This window comes from Aquila chrysaetos, chromosome 21 (assembly GCF_900496995.4).
Source record: "Aquila chrysaetos chrysaetos chromosome 21, bAquChr1.4, whole genome shotgun sequence".
NCBI classification, from domain to species: Eukaryota; Metazoa; Chordata; class Aves; order Accipitriformes; family Accipitridae; genus Aquila; species Aquila chrysaetos.
The window spans coordinates 635,825-652,886 of record NC_044024.1 but is presented as its reverse complement, the minus strand read 5'-3'; the positions used below and the strand labels follow the sequence as shown (position 1 = coordinate 652,886).

The 17,062-nt window shown below is 52.2% G+C and overlaps 1 protein-coding gene across 1 annotated transcript in view; it reads right to left on the bottom strand.

Moving 5' to 3' along the window:
- AR (androgen receptor) overlaps positions 1-13,244 on the bottom strand; it is a 59,251-nt gene extending 46,007 nt beyond the window's left edge. The window contains exon 1 of the mRNA XM_029996922.2: positions 12,198-13,244. Within this exon, the coding sequence (XP_029852782.1) occupies positions 12,198-13,192 (995 nt within the window). The 5' untranslated portion in view covers positions 13,193-13,244. The remainder of the gene's footprint in view (positions 1-12,197) is intronic.
- Between the last annotated feature and the right edge of the window lie 3,818 nt (positions 13,245-17,062).

The following is a 17,062-nucleotide window of genomic DNA, read 5'->3' as shown; positions in this document are numbered from 1 at the left end:
CTGGGGAGTTTCAAACCACAGAGGAGCGTGGGTGACCTTGCTCTTTCTGGCTTCTGCTCAGATTGCATTAAACAGGAAAAAAGCAGCAGCAAGAGAGCAGCCTGGGCCAAGCCTGCCCTCCCTGCCCGTCCCATCTCTCTCTGCCCGCTGCGGACACAGGCACCCAGGGAGTGCGGAGGCTCCCACCTGGGTCCCCCGAGGTGAGGTGCTGTGCTCCCATAACCCCTCTCCTGCAAACACAGTCCCGGTGCCTGGGAGCTGGATGGGGTCAGACAACCCCAAGGACAGTACTCAGGTCTGCTAAAGTAAATGGGACTATTGACAGGGCGTAAAGTCCAGTGCACAGGTACGCTTCTGCAGGACTCTCCCAAAACTGAGCACAAAACCCAGTGCGGCCCCCCACAAGCCCAGCTCCGATGACTGCCAGGGCCCACAGCCGTTCATACGCTCTGAGGGACTGCTGCCAAAGCCAAACAGCTCCCGACAAACCTCATCCTCCCTCATCTACAGGAAAGGAGTAATACCTATTTTGCACGGTTGCCTGGAGGCTAAATGAACTGCTGCTCATAAGTGCTTCAGAAGAAAAGTGCCATAGAAGCACAAAGTACTATTACTGGCAGTATTTTTATTACTGTTAGAGGATACATTGAACTGCACTTAAAAATACCCGTGAGAAGAATCGGGGTTGTAATCATTATTTTTAAAGCAGAATAAAACACAAACCCATGTTGCAACAACTGCCAACACGGCCTGTACAGGCACCTTGCCCAGGTGAGTGAGGCATCTCACCACCCGAGTGATGCAGGGCTACCGGGCTCTCCCGGGGCGGCTCCTTCTTCCCTTTGCCCCACATCCAGAGCTGGCAGAAGGATGAAACTGTAGCTGGACATGGATGAGTAGCACAGGCAGATCAGCAGAGAAGACAGAGGCAGCAGTAGATATGGTGAAAGGGAATATGGATGAAGAACCTCCATCACAAGTCTTTGCCATGACAACTGGGTCAGTTCTTTTTTATTTTAATGATCTCACTCATACCACTACTATTGTTAAAAAATAAAGCCAGTTCTCATCTACACAGCATGCAGCGACTATCGATACCAGGGCCTCTAGCCTGTCTGAGTTAAAATCCCAAAGTGACCAAACTGCTTTCTTCCACCACAGGAAAACAAACACAGCCTGGCTTCTCTGAGGCATTCAGCCTCAAACGCCAGGTGAGGGCTGGACGAGATCACTCCTACTCAAAAGCCAGGAATGCTCATCCACACAGATGCAGCCAGGTCCCTCTGTATCGCATACCCAAACCACAGATAATTGCCAATTACCCTCCACAGACCCCTAAAGCATTCCAGAGGTCCCCAGGGACCTCTGGGCCGTAAAATGACCTTTTTTTTCCCCCTTCCCCGGCATCAATCCTGTCTTGCATTCCGTAAATCCCAAGCCTTGAAACACCTCCCTCCCAAAAGACAAATGTTTTCACTCAGTCAAGAGCACAGCTCACCTGCCTAACCAAACTCCAGCTTGCCTGGCTGGCAGCTTCCTCAAGGTCCAGATTTAACTCGCTCTGCACGAACTGCAAGCAGAGGATGAATGCCTCCCACAGCCTCAGTGCTTGGGATTTCCACTGGGACCACAGGAAATCACGGGGATGCTTCGCTGTCAGCACGAGTGCAGTAATGGATGAGGCTCCCTGCCTCGCTCACCAGCAAAGCCCTCGGTCAGCAGGGCACCGCTGCTCTCAGTAGCGCTGTCAGCCATGCAGAGACACGTCAACTTCTTCCACAGGCTCTTTTTTCTCAAAGCAGAATTTATGCTTTCTGCTACACAGCACAAATCTGAAGTTCACAAGACAACTTCTTTTACAGGCTTTAGCTTTTTCAAGCAAATACTTTAAAAATCACACCTAATTTCCTACCCCTGGATCCCAAAACTCCTTCCAAAGGAAGGCTCACCACTCTGCAACCACAGCCTGTGAAACTGAGGGCTCTGGACATCCAAGCTGGGGCTCCTGTCACCCTACTCATGTAGGTGCTAACTCGAAACTGTGAGTGATGGGGCCACTGGAAGTGTATCATTCTCACCCTTAAGGATGTACACAAAATTTAAGATTTGCTTCTCACTCCCCAAAATAAATGAGCATTTTTATTCAGCTTTCTGCCATATGACCCATCTCTGCAAAAGATCTGAACGACAAGGGACCTACAAGAAAATGAATATGCTTTTGTGTACCAGGTAAAAGTTCTTTGTATCCTCCTACTGTCCGTATTCAATGCCAAATCCTAAGTTACTCTTTGTATTAATTAATTTAAAACTCTTATGCAGAGCAAAACAAGCTTCCACAAGGACCCGTACATGTGCCGATACCTGATGCAGGGGGGTATCTCCTGCACTGCCTACACCCCCGAAGCCCATACCCAGTTCCATCGCTGAGGGAGTGCGCTGCAGGACACTGCAGCCGTCAGGGCTCCCCAGGGCTGCAGAAGAGAAGCGGTGATGGTAGGTGCACGTGCAACACAGGGCTCCATACGGTATGGCACAAGCGCAGCATCTGGCATCCACACCCAAACGCCACTGAGCAGTGTGCCAGGCCCAGTACAGACTGAGGGACCAACCCTTCAGGCTGGCTGGTCCGCCCTTGCCCTTGGCAGCCAAGGATGAGAAGGAAAGGAAGCGGGACCCAGACGTGGTAGCGCTCCCACCTGAGGCAAGCAGTAGCAGGGCAGGGCAGGGACGCCCCACGGGTGAACGCGGGATCCCAGTGTCGGTGCAGCAGCATCCTCAGCAGCCGGCGGCGTGACCGCTCAGCGCTTACCGCATCCTACCAGTGTACGGAAGGTAACTTCTTCAAAGAACACTAACAAGATCCAGACAGCGGTCCTGTGGCTTTTCCCCACTCATCACCTGCTGGACCATGAAGCCTGGGCTGTAGGGAAGGATTCTGAGCAGGTTACCCATCCCTCTAAGTCCATGCTGCTATGCAGGTTTCCCACGCAGAAGATTTGTAGTGGCCAGAAAGAATCTTCCAGGTATTCCTTGCTGGTATCTGTGCCAGCCCGTGCAGCAGGAGGAGAAGATCCAGCTGAAGCAGAGATTCACAAAGACACTGCCAGCTGTCCTCTGCCGCCACGGCTGTGCCCCGCAGACGCCAGTAAGGTGCACCCTGGAGCTACCTCTTGACCCCTGCTAGCAATGAGAAGCTGCAATACCGCAGTTTGGTTTGCAATCCAACAACTGTGAAAACGGGCAGCAGAGACAGCATGGCATGCCTGCACTGACCAGGTATTAAAAGATGACATGCCTGTATCTGCCTCTTCATTGTTTACCAGGCATAAACGCTCCACTAAAATGGGAGACAGGACATCTGCCTCTTGTGCATACTGTCTCCTGGCTCTCTTGAGGAAAAGGAAGAGCTGGAAAGAATCTGGTACCCACACAGAAAACTTCGCCATTGCTGCATTCCTATGAATATGGTGTAGAAATGGGTTCATCCAAGGTGAGAGGAGATCCATCACTTCTGGCAAATGCTCACATCTTACCTAACAATAATAACAAAGGAAGGTGCCCATGTCCTCCGTGTCACGACACCAATTTGACATGGTGTCAAAGAGAAGCCTCTTCCAAGCTGACACACGTCACTTGGTCTGTCTGAGTTGACTTTGTGGTGTTTGCTTTTTGTCAGCTTCTGGTGCAGATGTCCCTTTTGCAGAAAACATTCTTCAAGGCAGCAGCAACACTGTGGGAAACCATAAGAAAAGCTGAGGAGCAAATGGGCACGGCTGCCTGAAGTTCCCTCTCTCATTGTCTCAAGAGAGGTGGTGTCCCCCCAAATTGTGCTGATATCGAAGTCATGAAGATGCTGCATCTGCTACACGTGTACTGTGGCAGAGACCTGGAATTCTACAGCTGCCTATGCAGTATTTTCAAAAAAAGATAATTCACTTCAAATTACAAAAAATACTGAAATCAACTGAACAAGAGGAAAAGACCATGTCTCATAAGCCCTTCAGGCAGCTAGGTTCATCTGATGCTTCTTGCTTAGCATTGCCTTCTGACTTACGATGCCGTGACAATGCCGTGCCGGTTTTTTCCACTTGCAAATGTGTTCAAGACAGCTAACATCCTGAAAATGGTACAGAGGAATGCAGAGGGAATGGAGCAAAACAGGCATAGTTGGTATCTCTCAAGGCACGTAGATCATCTTGCAACATACCAAACATTAAAATCCTCCTTTAAAAACTAAGGTGTATGCAGAGGTATAAGGCTTATCAGGCTATTACGTCAAGATTTCTGTGAGCTTTAACGGCAAAGGAGGGTTTTGAGGAATTGCGTGACGAGGGGCACAAGCTGCTCCGGACCTTTATAAATAAACAGCTGCAATGGAGAGTGTTCCCAGATTACACTCACGAGTTACTGCGCACCAGCTGAGCTGCATCCTGCTTGCCCAGTGCAGTTGCAGAGGAGGCTCCACTCTCCCAGCCTGCCCTGGCTGGGGTGGATGCTGCCCGCCAGCTGCCTCAGGGGATGGCTGCAGGCAGGCGGGCTGAGCACCATGCAGCGGGGACAGGGTCCCAGCCAACACCGCAGCCCCACAGGCTGCAACGATCTCATGGGCATGACGCTCCCAGGCCTCTTGCTGAACATCTGTGCATGGGGGAACTTAATTTTTTCCATATATTTCCAATGTTTAACTGTCAGAGTCATACAACTGCTGCACAGACCGTTGGTATCTACCAGAGCAGCTCAGAGAAACAAATGGGTTTTACTGGAAGTAGTAGAAAGTCTCCCACAGCATAGTTTTCTTTCAGTAAATGCTCATTTGATAAGTTTAAAACGTTCCACGGGATGATAAAGTAATATGATTTTTTTCTTTTATATTTAACTTTGTAATTTTAGCCTACAATCACAAGCAGCAAGTATCCATTTCAAACTAAACAGCCTACTGAAGCAGCCCAGTGAACAGCCACCAGCAAGCATGCCAAGTACAGACTGACAGCCAATTGGAATAACAATTGCCAATACAGAAATGGCAAATTAGGACTGCCATTTTAAAATCAGCAATTTATAAAGTATGAATGAAGCTCAGTGCTAAGACAAAAATGTAATTAATATGAATGACAGAAAAATATAAAGAACTGAACTACTACTCTCTATTACAAATTATTTTCAACTCTGTGAAATGGAACTGCTTTCATCATACCAAAACAAAATGGTCCCATGTGACTAAAAAAATTTCCAATGTTTTGGGAAGTTTGGGGATTTCTTCCTCCAATAAATGGCAACAACTCCAGCTTTCCTCCCAGTTCAGAAGCACACTTTTTCTTCCCCACCATGCACAGACTCTGACTTCTGATCAGCTCCAGCTTTCACTGTGCTTTTTCCTTGAACTGCCCATCTGAAATTTGCTCTCGAAGTACTGCATGCCGTCTCTTTCATTCACCTGAGAGATGCAATGCAAAGATGCCACCCTGGCATGGACACAGAGCAAACTGTTGTCTCCTGCCTGGAGCTAAGCATGGCCTTGGAGGGTCCTCGGAGCGGAGGTGAGGGGAGTTGCGCATCGTCCGGAGGGGCTGCCCTGGTGGCGGATGGCATTCAGCATTCACTGCCTCGCTACAGTGTTTCTGCTTTAATTCTTGCGGGGATTGTCCCACACCTTCCTTGGTCTGAAGCAAGGGGCGGAGGCAGAGACTTCCAGGAATCAGCTGCACCATGCCGCAGGGACACGCCAGCAGCAGCGGCACGCTCCTGACACAAGCGCCCACAAACCTGCTAGAGGCTCCCGGCCTCCTCGGCACAGCACAAGCCCCTGCCCCATGCCAATACCTTCTACGCTGCGATGCCCACAGGTGCTTTCAGCAGCGTGGTGACACATCGGCACCAAGCGCAGCCGCAGCCACCGGCAGCAGCACCGTCCTCCCGCTCGGTGTGCGGCAGCAGCCCCAGGGTACGCGTGTCCTGATGGAGGGGCTGATCCTGCCACGGGGCTGATGCCCGTCCCTGTGGCCTCCCAAGAAGGAAACATGGGTGGAAAGGCACAGCTGTGCAACCGGCGCAGTTTTCTTTCAGATATGGTAATACGCAAAGCTACAGGTTCCTACCCGGGCTGCAAACCATGCTTTATCTCTCATTCACAATCAGTATATTGAAATACATTGCCTTTTGACCTCAGAAAAAGAACCAAATCACTACCGATTTTTAACTAGCTCTCTGGCTGGAATGAAGTTCTCGGAACAGGAAAACCAATGGGCTATACTATAGACTGGCTGCAAGAAGTAATGCAAAGGACAGCTATCATCTGCAGAACAAATAAATATCAGTGAATACCGTAAACAGCAGAGAAAACATAAAAGCTGTGCAAGTAGGAGAATAGCTGTTGTGGGCAAATCCTTTACAGCTTCCTGCCCTGAAGTCCTTGGTAATACAGGACAGAGTACACAAAATGCCTGTATAACTCAAACTCATCAATGCTCTTTTTATACATTATTTCTTTGGTGAAATTTTCTGAATTCTCAGCCACTGTTTTCTACACCAAATGTCATGTAGAGCTTATCCTGTCATTGCAACCAGCACTTAAGAGAAAGCTGGGGAGGGAAAGGTAATCACTGTTGCCATGAAGCATGAGACTTTGGAACCAGTTTCCAGAGGGTATAAGAGCTCAAAAATTCAAGACATGTGGAGAAGAGGATGGGACAGCACAGAAGAGGGTGGGGAAAAGTCTGCCCTTGAACAGTTTTATAATGAATGGGTGAAAAGGCAAAGAGATGTTTTGTGTCGTAACAGTGGACAGGCAGGTCCCACACACACACACCATGCATGTATGCCCTCCATAGCCCATCCCTTAACAAGGTGACACATCGCTCCTTCCCAGTGGTAAAGCGAGAGCTGGAGAGTGGGAGAGTCAGCGCGAGAGGAAAGGGAGGGAGGGACAGAGAAAGGAGGGAGGGGAAAAGGAGAGCATTTTATGATACGTGGTATATGCTATGGAAATACTAAGAAACCCCAGAACCAAAATCAATTGAGTGGAAGGAGCAAGTGGGAACATAAAGAATACCGGAAATGGTTATTCTTCCTTCATTCATCACCAGAGACATAAATCCCAATTTAATGGCAAAGGAAAGGGCTGTGCCAGTCCCTCGGACAGAGCTTTCGCCACCTCCAGCACTATACTCAGGCCACTGCACTGGCAAGCACAAACCTGGGTGAGGATGGAGAGTACCAATGCTACTTTAATGCCCATGGGCTGAGCCAGTGTGTTAACACAAGGACCATGATCCTTCCAGTCTGGAGTGTTTTCTGGGCAGTTTCAAAAGAAAACAGCCAGTCTCTCCGTGTGTTATGCCATCAGGACCCAGGCTCCAGACCCAGATTTCAGTGTGCACCCAGCGCCAAGTCAAACAGCCCATCTTTGGAAAGGACCACTTGCTGCTCTCACACCACTGCGGGCTGAGTCTAGGCAACTAGCTGTGGAAAAGGATAATCTCATTTATCAATTTAAATGAAAACTAACTCATGGGAAATACTATATAAATCAGCACCCTCAAAATGAAATGAAAACAAGTCAACTAGCTAAGCATGGAAGAAAATGAATGAGCTTTGGCTTGCATGTCACAGTTCTTCAGATAGCAACTCTCAGGAGCAAGAGAAAGGAGCCACCACTGCTGTGCTCCCAGTACAGCTGTGGGGAAGCCAGCAGTGCCCATCCCTGCAGCTTTCCCTGGTCACAAAGAGTTCGCTGCACCCACTGCTATTCTGCAAGAATAAGGCTTGAGCAGAACTTGAACATCCTGGCTACTCCTGTTATCTATCCTCAGTGTATCACTTGTTTCACAACCTTAACTCAAGCCGTGACAGACGAGCATCTTATCATAGCCTGGTAGCGTGCCAATTCATGTATAAAGGAGTCCCGAGTTCTCTAAACCAGACACAGCACTGGTGCAGGACTGTCGTTTTATTCTGTGTTTAAAACAGCCTTCTCGTGCCTCTCAGTAGGGACAAGAATTGAAAGGTGATGAGGAAGAATTTTTTTTAATGCTTTCTCTTCTCCTTTTATCAGGAACCTTCAAAAACCTTTAGCACATCGCTGACTTTCCCAGCCACCTGAGGTTTGCCATCCATGGATCTGTACCAGCACCTGCGGACCATGAGTACGAATTACAAAGCTGGCCAGAGGGACAGGTTTCAGAAACAGCATTCCTCCACGCAGGGCTTGCCTTCAAAAGAAATATTTACATAATATCGCTGTTCACCTGACCAGAAAGGTCATACTGACAACAACAGACAGGATGGTCATCCCCTTCCCAAGGGCTTCTGAGTCCCGCCAGTGAAGAGCTGAGGGTCCCCCAGCCTTCCCTGGGGAAGGGGATGCCCGAGCAGCCCCCAGGCAGGTGCAGGGCAGCTGGGTACGGCTGGGAGCCAGGGCGGCCCAGAGAATGGCCTCCTGCCTCGTGTCATCTCCTAGTGTAATAACCCGCCCTTGATCTTTTTATCAGAATCTTATCTCCTCCTTCAATAGGTAGAAATTATTACAGGCATTATCTGTAAGCAGTGTCACAATTACATAGCTGGCCACAAAAAGATTATATAGCCATTATGCCAGGTGATGCATAAACACATGGCACTCACCCAAACTGATTACAACCGAACTGAAAAAGGAATCTGCAGGTAGGTGTGACCAGCAAACACAGGGATACCAAACAGATAGCAGTAGTAATAGCAAATGCCACTTAAAACACATCTGAAACTACATGGACAGCTAGATTCTTCTGAGCCAATTACGCCTTAAATTCGTTTATCACCTTTGTTTCCATTGCTTCAGTAATAGTTCCTTCTTTGATTCCATTTTAGCTTAAACCAAATAGGTTTACACCACTTACCCAGTGCTGTCTTTTGGTCTTACAAGTCAGTTTGATGCCATAACTTTGGATTTATTCTATCAATGCTGCATCTCACTCTTAAAACAGGTTATTTAGTCATCTCAAAGACTGCTGGTAATAATTATGCAATAACGAGCACAAAGATAAACAGCTACAAGTCCACAGTGTAACAAGAGCTTGGATTAATTGCTAATTATATGTAAGCATTACTGGCACAATCACGTACACCATATCAAAAGCTTTAAATTAAAACAAATCATGTTACTGCCTACTTTGTTTCCTACGTAATGTTTCAGTGCCTCTAAACCCAGACAAATCCCCTGCTCTGCACAAGCAAAGGTGGGGGGCAGCAGTTACGGACCTGCACGGGTCCCAGCAGCCGTCCCACCCTGCGCCCGGAGACCACCGACGACGCCACGAAATGGCGAGCGGGGCACCTGCCAAGGGGGCACCTTAACTTGGTCCCATCAGATCTGTTGGCTTCCGAGGCAACCCCCAGTGGCTGACAGCATCTGTTTTACGAGCTGTGCGTGCTGTATCCCAGACCGAGGTGGAAGCCAGCACCCGATTTTCCAATAACAATCCCTCAAGCAGTCCAGCACCGCTCTCTCAAGGCTTTAGAGGTAAACTCTTCTACTCAGAACCCCAAAACCCCAACTGATAGTAGTTTACATAAAGGGAAAATGCAAACAATTCCCCCCAAATATTAAGAAACTGTTCATGTTTTAGTGTCATATATTGGCGGGGGTGTTTAACTTAAAAAACACCTACCTGTGCCTGACCCAGACTGCACCAGGGCAGAGCTGGGGTTTTGAAGAGAAGTTCACCTTGGAGGGAAGGGACGCAATCCTGCTAGCACAAAGCAGGGCCATTCAAAATGAGAAAGGACTAGGAGCAACACACCTTAAAATGCTCCTTATTCTTCAAAGAAGATTGGGCTGCGTCTGCAGCTGCTGCTGACAGCACTGCAACAGCACAGGCACCTGAAGCACGGATCTCCTTACACTGGGAAAGCTGCAGGGAGCCCGTGGAAGTGCCCACCACCACTTTCAAAGAAAGTGCTGTAGACCACATTTCCTGAGGCTAAGAGGGTAAAGCTTTCTGTGCAATGCCATGTAGGGCAGGAACTTACACCTAGCACTAGATGCTAGCACGGGAGGACGGGTCCAAAGCAGACCATCCTTTGGTAAGGGAACTTTATAGTAAAGTGTTTGAGCTCCCATGACCCTTTCCTCGCAGGCGCTGCTGCCTGGGAAGCTGGTACACGAGCCACTGCCCTTGGCTCCAGCTGCCGCAGAGGCTGCTCATTGCACTGGCACTGCTGCATACCCAGGAGAAAATTAAAAGCCACGGCAATGGACAGGCAGCACACTGTAAAGTTAATGGAGACTTTGCTAGGATGAAATATAAACCTGGCAGCAATTAACATGTACAGCTTTAGCCAGACCACAAAGGAGCGTTCTGCTTTCCTTGCAGCATTTTAAAACTGCATCCGAACACAGAGAGGGGTACAAACACTGCCAGTCCATTACACCCTTGCAGCAGCTGTGCAATGCTGTATGAGCACAGAGTTCAAAGGACAAGATAATGGCATTTTAAAAGCTCTCTGTGCTAGCTCCAACCCCACTGACCCCTGCAGAAGTCTGCCAGCGGGAGCCCAGGCCCCCTCAGAGACGCTGTGCCAGGGGGAGCGGGGACATGGATGCCGTCAGCTGAACAGAGCCACAAGGAAGAGGATACACATTTCCCCCAGGAATAAGGGAGACGTCATTTATCTCTAAGGCAAGACTCAGGCAAAATTTACCTGCTGCCCAGGTCCGGCCCACACCACTGCCTGCTGACCACCGCGTAAGCCCAAACCTCTTTTCCTTAACGCAATATTCCCTATCTGTGCATGGTTCTATTGCATGGGCTTTGCCGGCAAACAAACCATCACAAGGCTGAGCCTTCTGCTATCAAAAACCTGCATCACCCATTGACAGCATTTGGACGGTTGAACTTGTCCGACTTTATTCACCCCTGCTCACTCTGTGCTGATTTCCGCAGAGATTTACCCAGACCCCAGAGAAAGACAGACAGGGTACGCTCAACTCCTGCCACCGGTACAACACTCACAGCTGGACTCATTTTGACCTGTCCTTACTTTTACCCCCTTTTTTTTTTGCCAAGCCCTCAACTTCTTTGTAAAATCCCCAAGTAAATTACTGTGCGGAAGATAATTACTACACTGCCCAAATAAAGCTGCGAGCACTTTAAAGCAACAAAACAAGCACAGAAGCACAAGCAGTTGCCCTGTGCTAATTTAAAGGGAAAATCTAATTGTTCATTTTAATCTTTGCTCCCACCAGAGTTCCATGGGGCGAGCATGTGGATGTGAAGCTCCAACAATGCGACCCCAAGCTGAGGCCATACCAACCACTTGTGGATGGGGCTACCTCCGAGCTGGCAGAAAAATCCTTTCATGGTCACATTCTCACTCCCGTTTCTATCAGCTGCAGCAATTCTCTTGCACAGCAATGCATTTTGCCATGATGAAAGGTGACGATGCAGTATGCCCACTGGTTTAGATGGTGTATACCTATTTTACAGAGACTTAATCTTTTTTGAAGTTAATTCACTAGAAGAAATTACTTTTGATCGAATCCTTCTCAAACAAACCTTTCCTTCTCTGCCGTACTCCTAAACACTCTTGTATCTCTACTTTAAAACACATTTTCTATTCCTCCTCTGCCATATTCCTAACTACTCTCGTATCTCTACTTTAAAACACATTTTCTATCTGTACTTAAAACAAGATCTTCAAAGCACATGCAGTATTTCTCTGCCTATACATTCAGCAGTTTCCGCCTGTTCTGCACAGCTCATTCCCCGTTCATCTAGCTCACGGCAGAGCAAGGCGCAGGGAGAATTTTAACTCGATCTCAAGATCAGTCCGTGATTCAAGCGCAGCATCGGGAATCCCGCAGCAGCCGACAGAACAGCTGCGTAACGAAAAGACATAAATGCCATCAACCTTCAGGGGACGGTGGCGAAGTCCGGGAGTTCAACGCAGTATTTCTGGCACAATCTTGCCTAGTAAGTCACAAGTGACAGCGTTTCGGTAAAAGGGAAGGGTCCGACAGCGGAGAGGTCAATCAAGCCGGAGGCAGCCAGGGCAAAGGCGGGCTGGACCCGCGGCGTCCGCCGAGGCAGCTGCGGGACGCAGCGGGGGGTCGGGGGGGGGGGGCTCGTTGTGGGACGCGAGGTGCGGGGTGCCTGCGGGATGCCGGCGGGACGCCGGCGGGACGCGGGATGCCTGCGGGATGCCGGCGGGACGCGGGTACTCACCGGACGTCGCCGTAGGCGCCGGCGTAGCCCTCAGTCCAGGGCCCCAGCTCGCTCTTGATGCAGGCGGCGGGGGCGGCGAAGGGCGCCCGGCCCGCCGGGTACCAGGCGTCGGCGGGGAAGTCGGCGGTCTCGGCGGCCGGGACGCGCCCGCAGCCGAAGGGCCCGGCGGGCGGCTCGGGGCAGGGCCCGCAGAGCTGCCCCTCCTCGGCGAAGAAGGCGGGCCAGGGGGCCGCGGGGCCCGGCGGGGCCGTCTCGGGGCCGAAGCGGCACGGGGCGCCCCAGCCGCCGCCAGCCGCCGGCACCGGCGGCCCCTCCAGCTTGACGCGGGCGGGCGGCGGCGCCAGGCTGAAGCCGGGGGGCGGCCGCGCCGCAGGCCCCGGCGAGCCGCGGTAGAGCCCCAGCCCGGCGGGCGCGTCGACGGCCAGGGCGGCCTCGGCGCCCGCGAAGGCGGCCGGGGCGGGCGGCGGCTCCGGCGGGTCCCCGCCGGCCGGACGCGGGGCGCGGGGCGGCCCGGCGGGCAGCGCGAACATGCAGTCCTCGCGGGGCAGCGGCTCCCCCGGCGCCTCCGGCGCCTCCAGGGCCAGGCCCATGGAGGCGGACACGGCCCTGCAGAGCTGCTTGGCGCTGTCGCCCAGCGGGTCCTCCTTGGGCGCCGGCTCGGCCTCGGGCGGCGGCGGCAGCGCGCCCGCCTCGCACAGCAGCTCCCGCAGCTCGCCGGCGCAGGGGAAGGGCGAGCCCATGGCGGGGCCGCCCGCCGGCAGCGCCTTCCCCGCGCCGCGGGGCTCCCGGGGCGGCAGGCGGCCGGGCGAGCCCGGCGGCGGGCGGGCGCCGGGCGGGCAGGGCGCGCACGCCGGCGGCTGCGGGCTGGCGGCCGGCTCCTCCCGCGGCGCCTGGAAAGCCTCGCAGACGCTCTGGAAGAAGGTCTGAAAAGCCCCGCGGAAGGTCCTGCCCCCCGCCCGCGGGTAGACGCGGCCGACCCCCAGCTGCACCTCCATGCCCGCCGAGCGCGGGGCTGCGGAGAAGGCAGCGGCAGGCGGGGCGGGGGCGGAGAGCCCCGGCAGCCGCTCCCTGGCCGGCCGGCCGCCCGCCGTGCCGGCTAGCGGCGGCGCTGGCCCGCGGCGCTCATCGCCGCCGGGGCGGCGGGCGGGGATGCTCGGGGCGCGCAACAGGCAGGAAAAGTTGGAGCCGGGGCGGCGGGCTAAGGCGCGGCTGCCGCGGGCGGCTGCCTGCGGTCCGTGTAAGCGGCGGGGCGAGCGGCAGCGGGGAAAGGAGGCGCGGCGGGGGAGACCGCCCCGCGCCGCCGGCGCGGCCCAGGGCCCCTGCAATGATTAATCCGGTGACCCGCCGCGGAAGGAAGCGGCGCCCGCCCTGCCCTCGGCTCGGCTCCCCCTCCGCCGGCGGCGGAGGCTGGGCTGGGCGGCGGGGGCGGCGAGCGAGCGGAGCCCCGCGGGGCGGCCCCGGAGCAGCGCGGGCCGCGGAGCGGCGCCGCTGCCGCTGGCTCTCGCCGCAATTTCTGGGCTCGGCCCCCGCGGGCGGAGCGGAGCGGAGCGGGACGGGACGGGAGAGGACAGGACAGGACCGGCCCGGCCCGCCGGATGACAGCGCCCGCCACCGCGGCCTCTGGGCGAGCGCCGGGCCCGCCTCCCCGCGCCCCGGCCGGGCGGGGCGGAGCGGGGCGGAGCGGGGGCGCGGCTGCGGCTGGCCCCGTTCCCCTCCTGCCGGCGGGCCCGGTTGCGGAGGAAGCGGGGTCGCGCAAGCCCCGCCGCCTGCCCGGCGCGGCTCTGCTCGGCCGTGCCTTCCTCGCCGGCTCGCAGCCGGCGGAGCGCACACTGCTGGGCGGAATCCGGCAGGAAAAGCGCTCCTTCTCCTTCTGCGCTGGCGTGGCCGGCGCTCAGCAGCTTTTGTCTGGCGCCGCGCCCGCGCACCCTTCACCCCTACCCGGGGGAACCAGCCGCCCGCTCCCAACCGAGCGGGAGCGTCTGCTCCCCCCTTCCTCCGCTCCGCGTCGTGCAGGAATCCCCGCTCGCCAACCCGCAAGGGACAGCAGGTCGGTGCAGCTTGTGCGCACCGCCGCTCCGGTCACGCACAGGTTGCAAAAGACCATGCAGCTCGCAGACATCTTTCGTGTAGGACCTACCACAAACAAGACTTGAGCTCCCCTTACCGGTCCTGTAATAATAGTCCTAAAGCAACTTCCTACGGCAGGCACCGCTCCCAGGCAAGCCGGTAATGAAATCATACTCATTTGAGATACGTTAAAAGAAGCCTGTTAATTTCAACCCCTTTGGAGACAAAGGGGAAAAAGTAATAATTTTTTGCAAATGGAGACGTGGAGCCGGTCGGGAAAACAAAGAATCACATCCAGCGTTTTAAAAGCATTTTTACAAGCCGTAGAAGATAAAAATAAATAACTAAGCACAGCTAAGCAAAATTTGGCAGTGTCCTCTGTGCTGCCTGAGTGGCCAGAGAATCCCACCTCCCGTCAGCAAAGTAGCCGGGGAAGGCAAAGGGTTGGCACGCGAGGTGGGGATGGCATCGCTGCCCGCCCCACGGAGCTCACCACTGGCTGGTACCGGTGGGGCAGGGGGGCAGCGGGCAGGGGGGCAGCGGGCAGGGGCTGCCGCCACTGGGGCAGTGGTGGGCCCAGGCCTGTGCCCAGCTCTTCTGGGCTGTAGGTGAGGAAGACCATTTACGGAGAAACCTTGTAGGCTTTCAGTATGGGTGAAACACCAAGCTGGTTTTTAACGACGAGTAATAAAGCCCCTAAAATAATAAAGAAGCACAGCTGAAACCTGAAAAGGTAAAAATGGAGGGAGATACTATGAAATACATGCAGAGTGCCTCTTTAAAGACTTGTAGGTCTCAGCGGTCCCACACGCGTCACTGGAGACGGGCCCGGCTGAAGCTCGGGGGGAGCTCCCTCTCTGCCGGTGGCCCAGGAGCCCCAGTCCTGCAGTAACAACGAGCAGCAGCTCCACGTGTGAGGAGAGGGAACATGATGGGAGAGGATCAGAGAGGTGTTTCGGAGGGACGCAAAGAAACCCATAGAGACAAGGAGGACGTTTATGTGGCCAAGTGTTAACCACGTTACAAATTGTTCTTTGCATACCCACGCAGGGAAAAGCCTGTGTGTAGGATGCCTTTTCGTGGGGTAGGCTTGCAGGAGAAGTGCCTCCTGCAGAAGTAAGGTTGTGTGCATCGCTTTTCAAAAAGCTGATATAAAGCCTTAATTGGATTTTCTGAAAGGTTAGTACCATTAGTTCAAAGAACCCCTTTTTTGTTTTCTTTCTTGGACACAGATGAATGTACGAACTCACTCATCCTACCAGCTATGCAGTAATAATGATGGCCCAGCTTTACTGCAAAGCTGCTCTGCACTTCAGAAACAATGGCAAAAACCTAGAGGTGCAAACCCAGGATTCACAACTGAATCTCATTATGGTATCCCGTGAAAATGATGAAAAAAAAACCCCAAACCCATCCCAGAAAATTAGCTGTTGCCACAAATCCGTGCAGATACCTGCCAAGTGGATGTGGAATCCAGTGTCTTTGCTCTTTCAGCCTCCAATAGTTGTCAAGCCTCTGGAGTAAAACATACGGAATCTGGAAAACATCAAGGGGAGTATTTTCATGATTAGCATCAAGAAACATATTGGAAAAAAGCTGAGGATTGGAGATGTAGTGTAATACCACCTCAGAAACAGATGGCTTTGTGTTTTAAACAAAAAGTGGGCTATTCACATGCACGATTCTGACAAGCCACGTCAGAGCTCTGTTTGACGCCACTGTTCCCACCAAGGAAGAAATGTCCTCTGTTTGTACGCACTGAAAACACCACGAGCTGTGAAGACCTCAGTACAAGTTAGACTTTTTGTGTTCAAATAGCCTTTTCTGACTGGGATCGGATATATGTGGGCCTTTGTGTGCATCTCCTGGCTCTGTGTCTCTTGGGCTGGTACTTGTCCTGCTGCTCCCTGTGTTCTCCTGGCATCTCCTGCCTTTGCAACATCTGCAGGTGCATGGATTTTCCCACCATCTGAAATATGCTGCCAGGGTCCGTGAGATACTAATCACAACAGACAGGCATAAAGAAAGACTGCAAAATGGTTTAGGTTCTTCTCAGTTTACAGAGTCAACACTTTAGTTTTGACTGATTGTCTGTGTGGTTAAGATGCATTATTTTAGAAGCAATTTTGTATTAGATCTTCACATAAATTTGAAGAAGCTGGTCATTTTTCTTTTCTTTGTTCTTCCTTTTTTTTTTTTTTTTTTTAAATGTATTACCTGAAAAGGCATCTTGTGAGCCTTTTGTTTTCCTGGTGTTCACATGTTTCTTTTAAAAATTATTAAATGCTAATGGATTTTCTGGGTGCATATGTGTATGGCTGCATATGCTATTTTTTAAAGGCTTCATGTATTTTAATCTTTATACTCAGCTGACGAAGAAAAATCTGTACCGCTAATGTACAGAGAGTGTTTTACTTGCAGTTACTATCTTAAAATATTAAAATGTAACTTTCTTTAGTGCTTCAAAGTTCTTTTACTGGTTTCATTAAAGCGGAGTTAAATCCTTTCCATAAAACCACTTTCTACAGTTTACAAGGCAACCACAATCTCAGCTTACATCTTAAATTCTGAGAGCTATGTTTTAACACAGTAAAACAGGCATCGTTTATGGAAAGACGAGGCAAAACCTACGCAAATGTATATTTTTTCTGCATGCAAGCTAAGCTGTAGTTTTGATTATCAAATTAGTGAAAAATGAGCAGCAGCATGAACCTACGCATGCTTCAGAAAAGTGCTTTTGTCTTAAAAGAGTCTGTGCTTTTCTTTAGAACGAAGTGGAAGAACGTGTTACGGGTTGT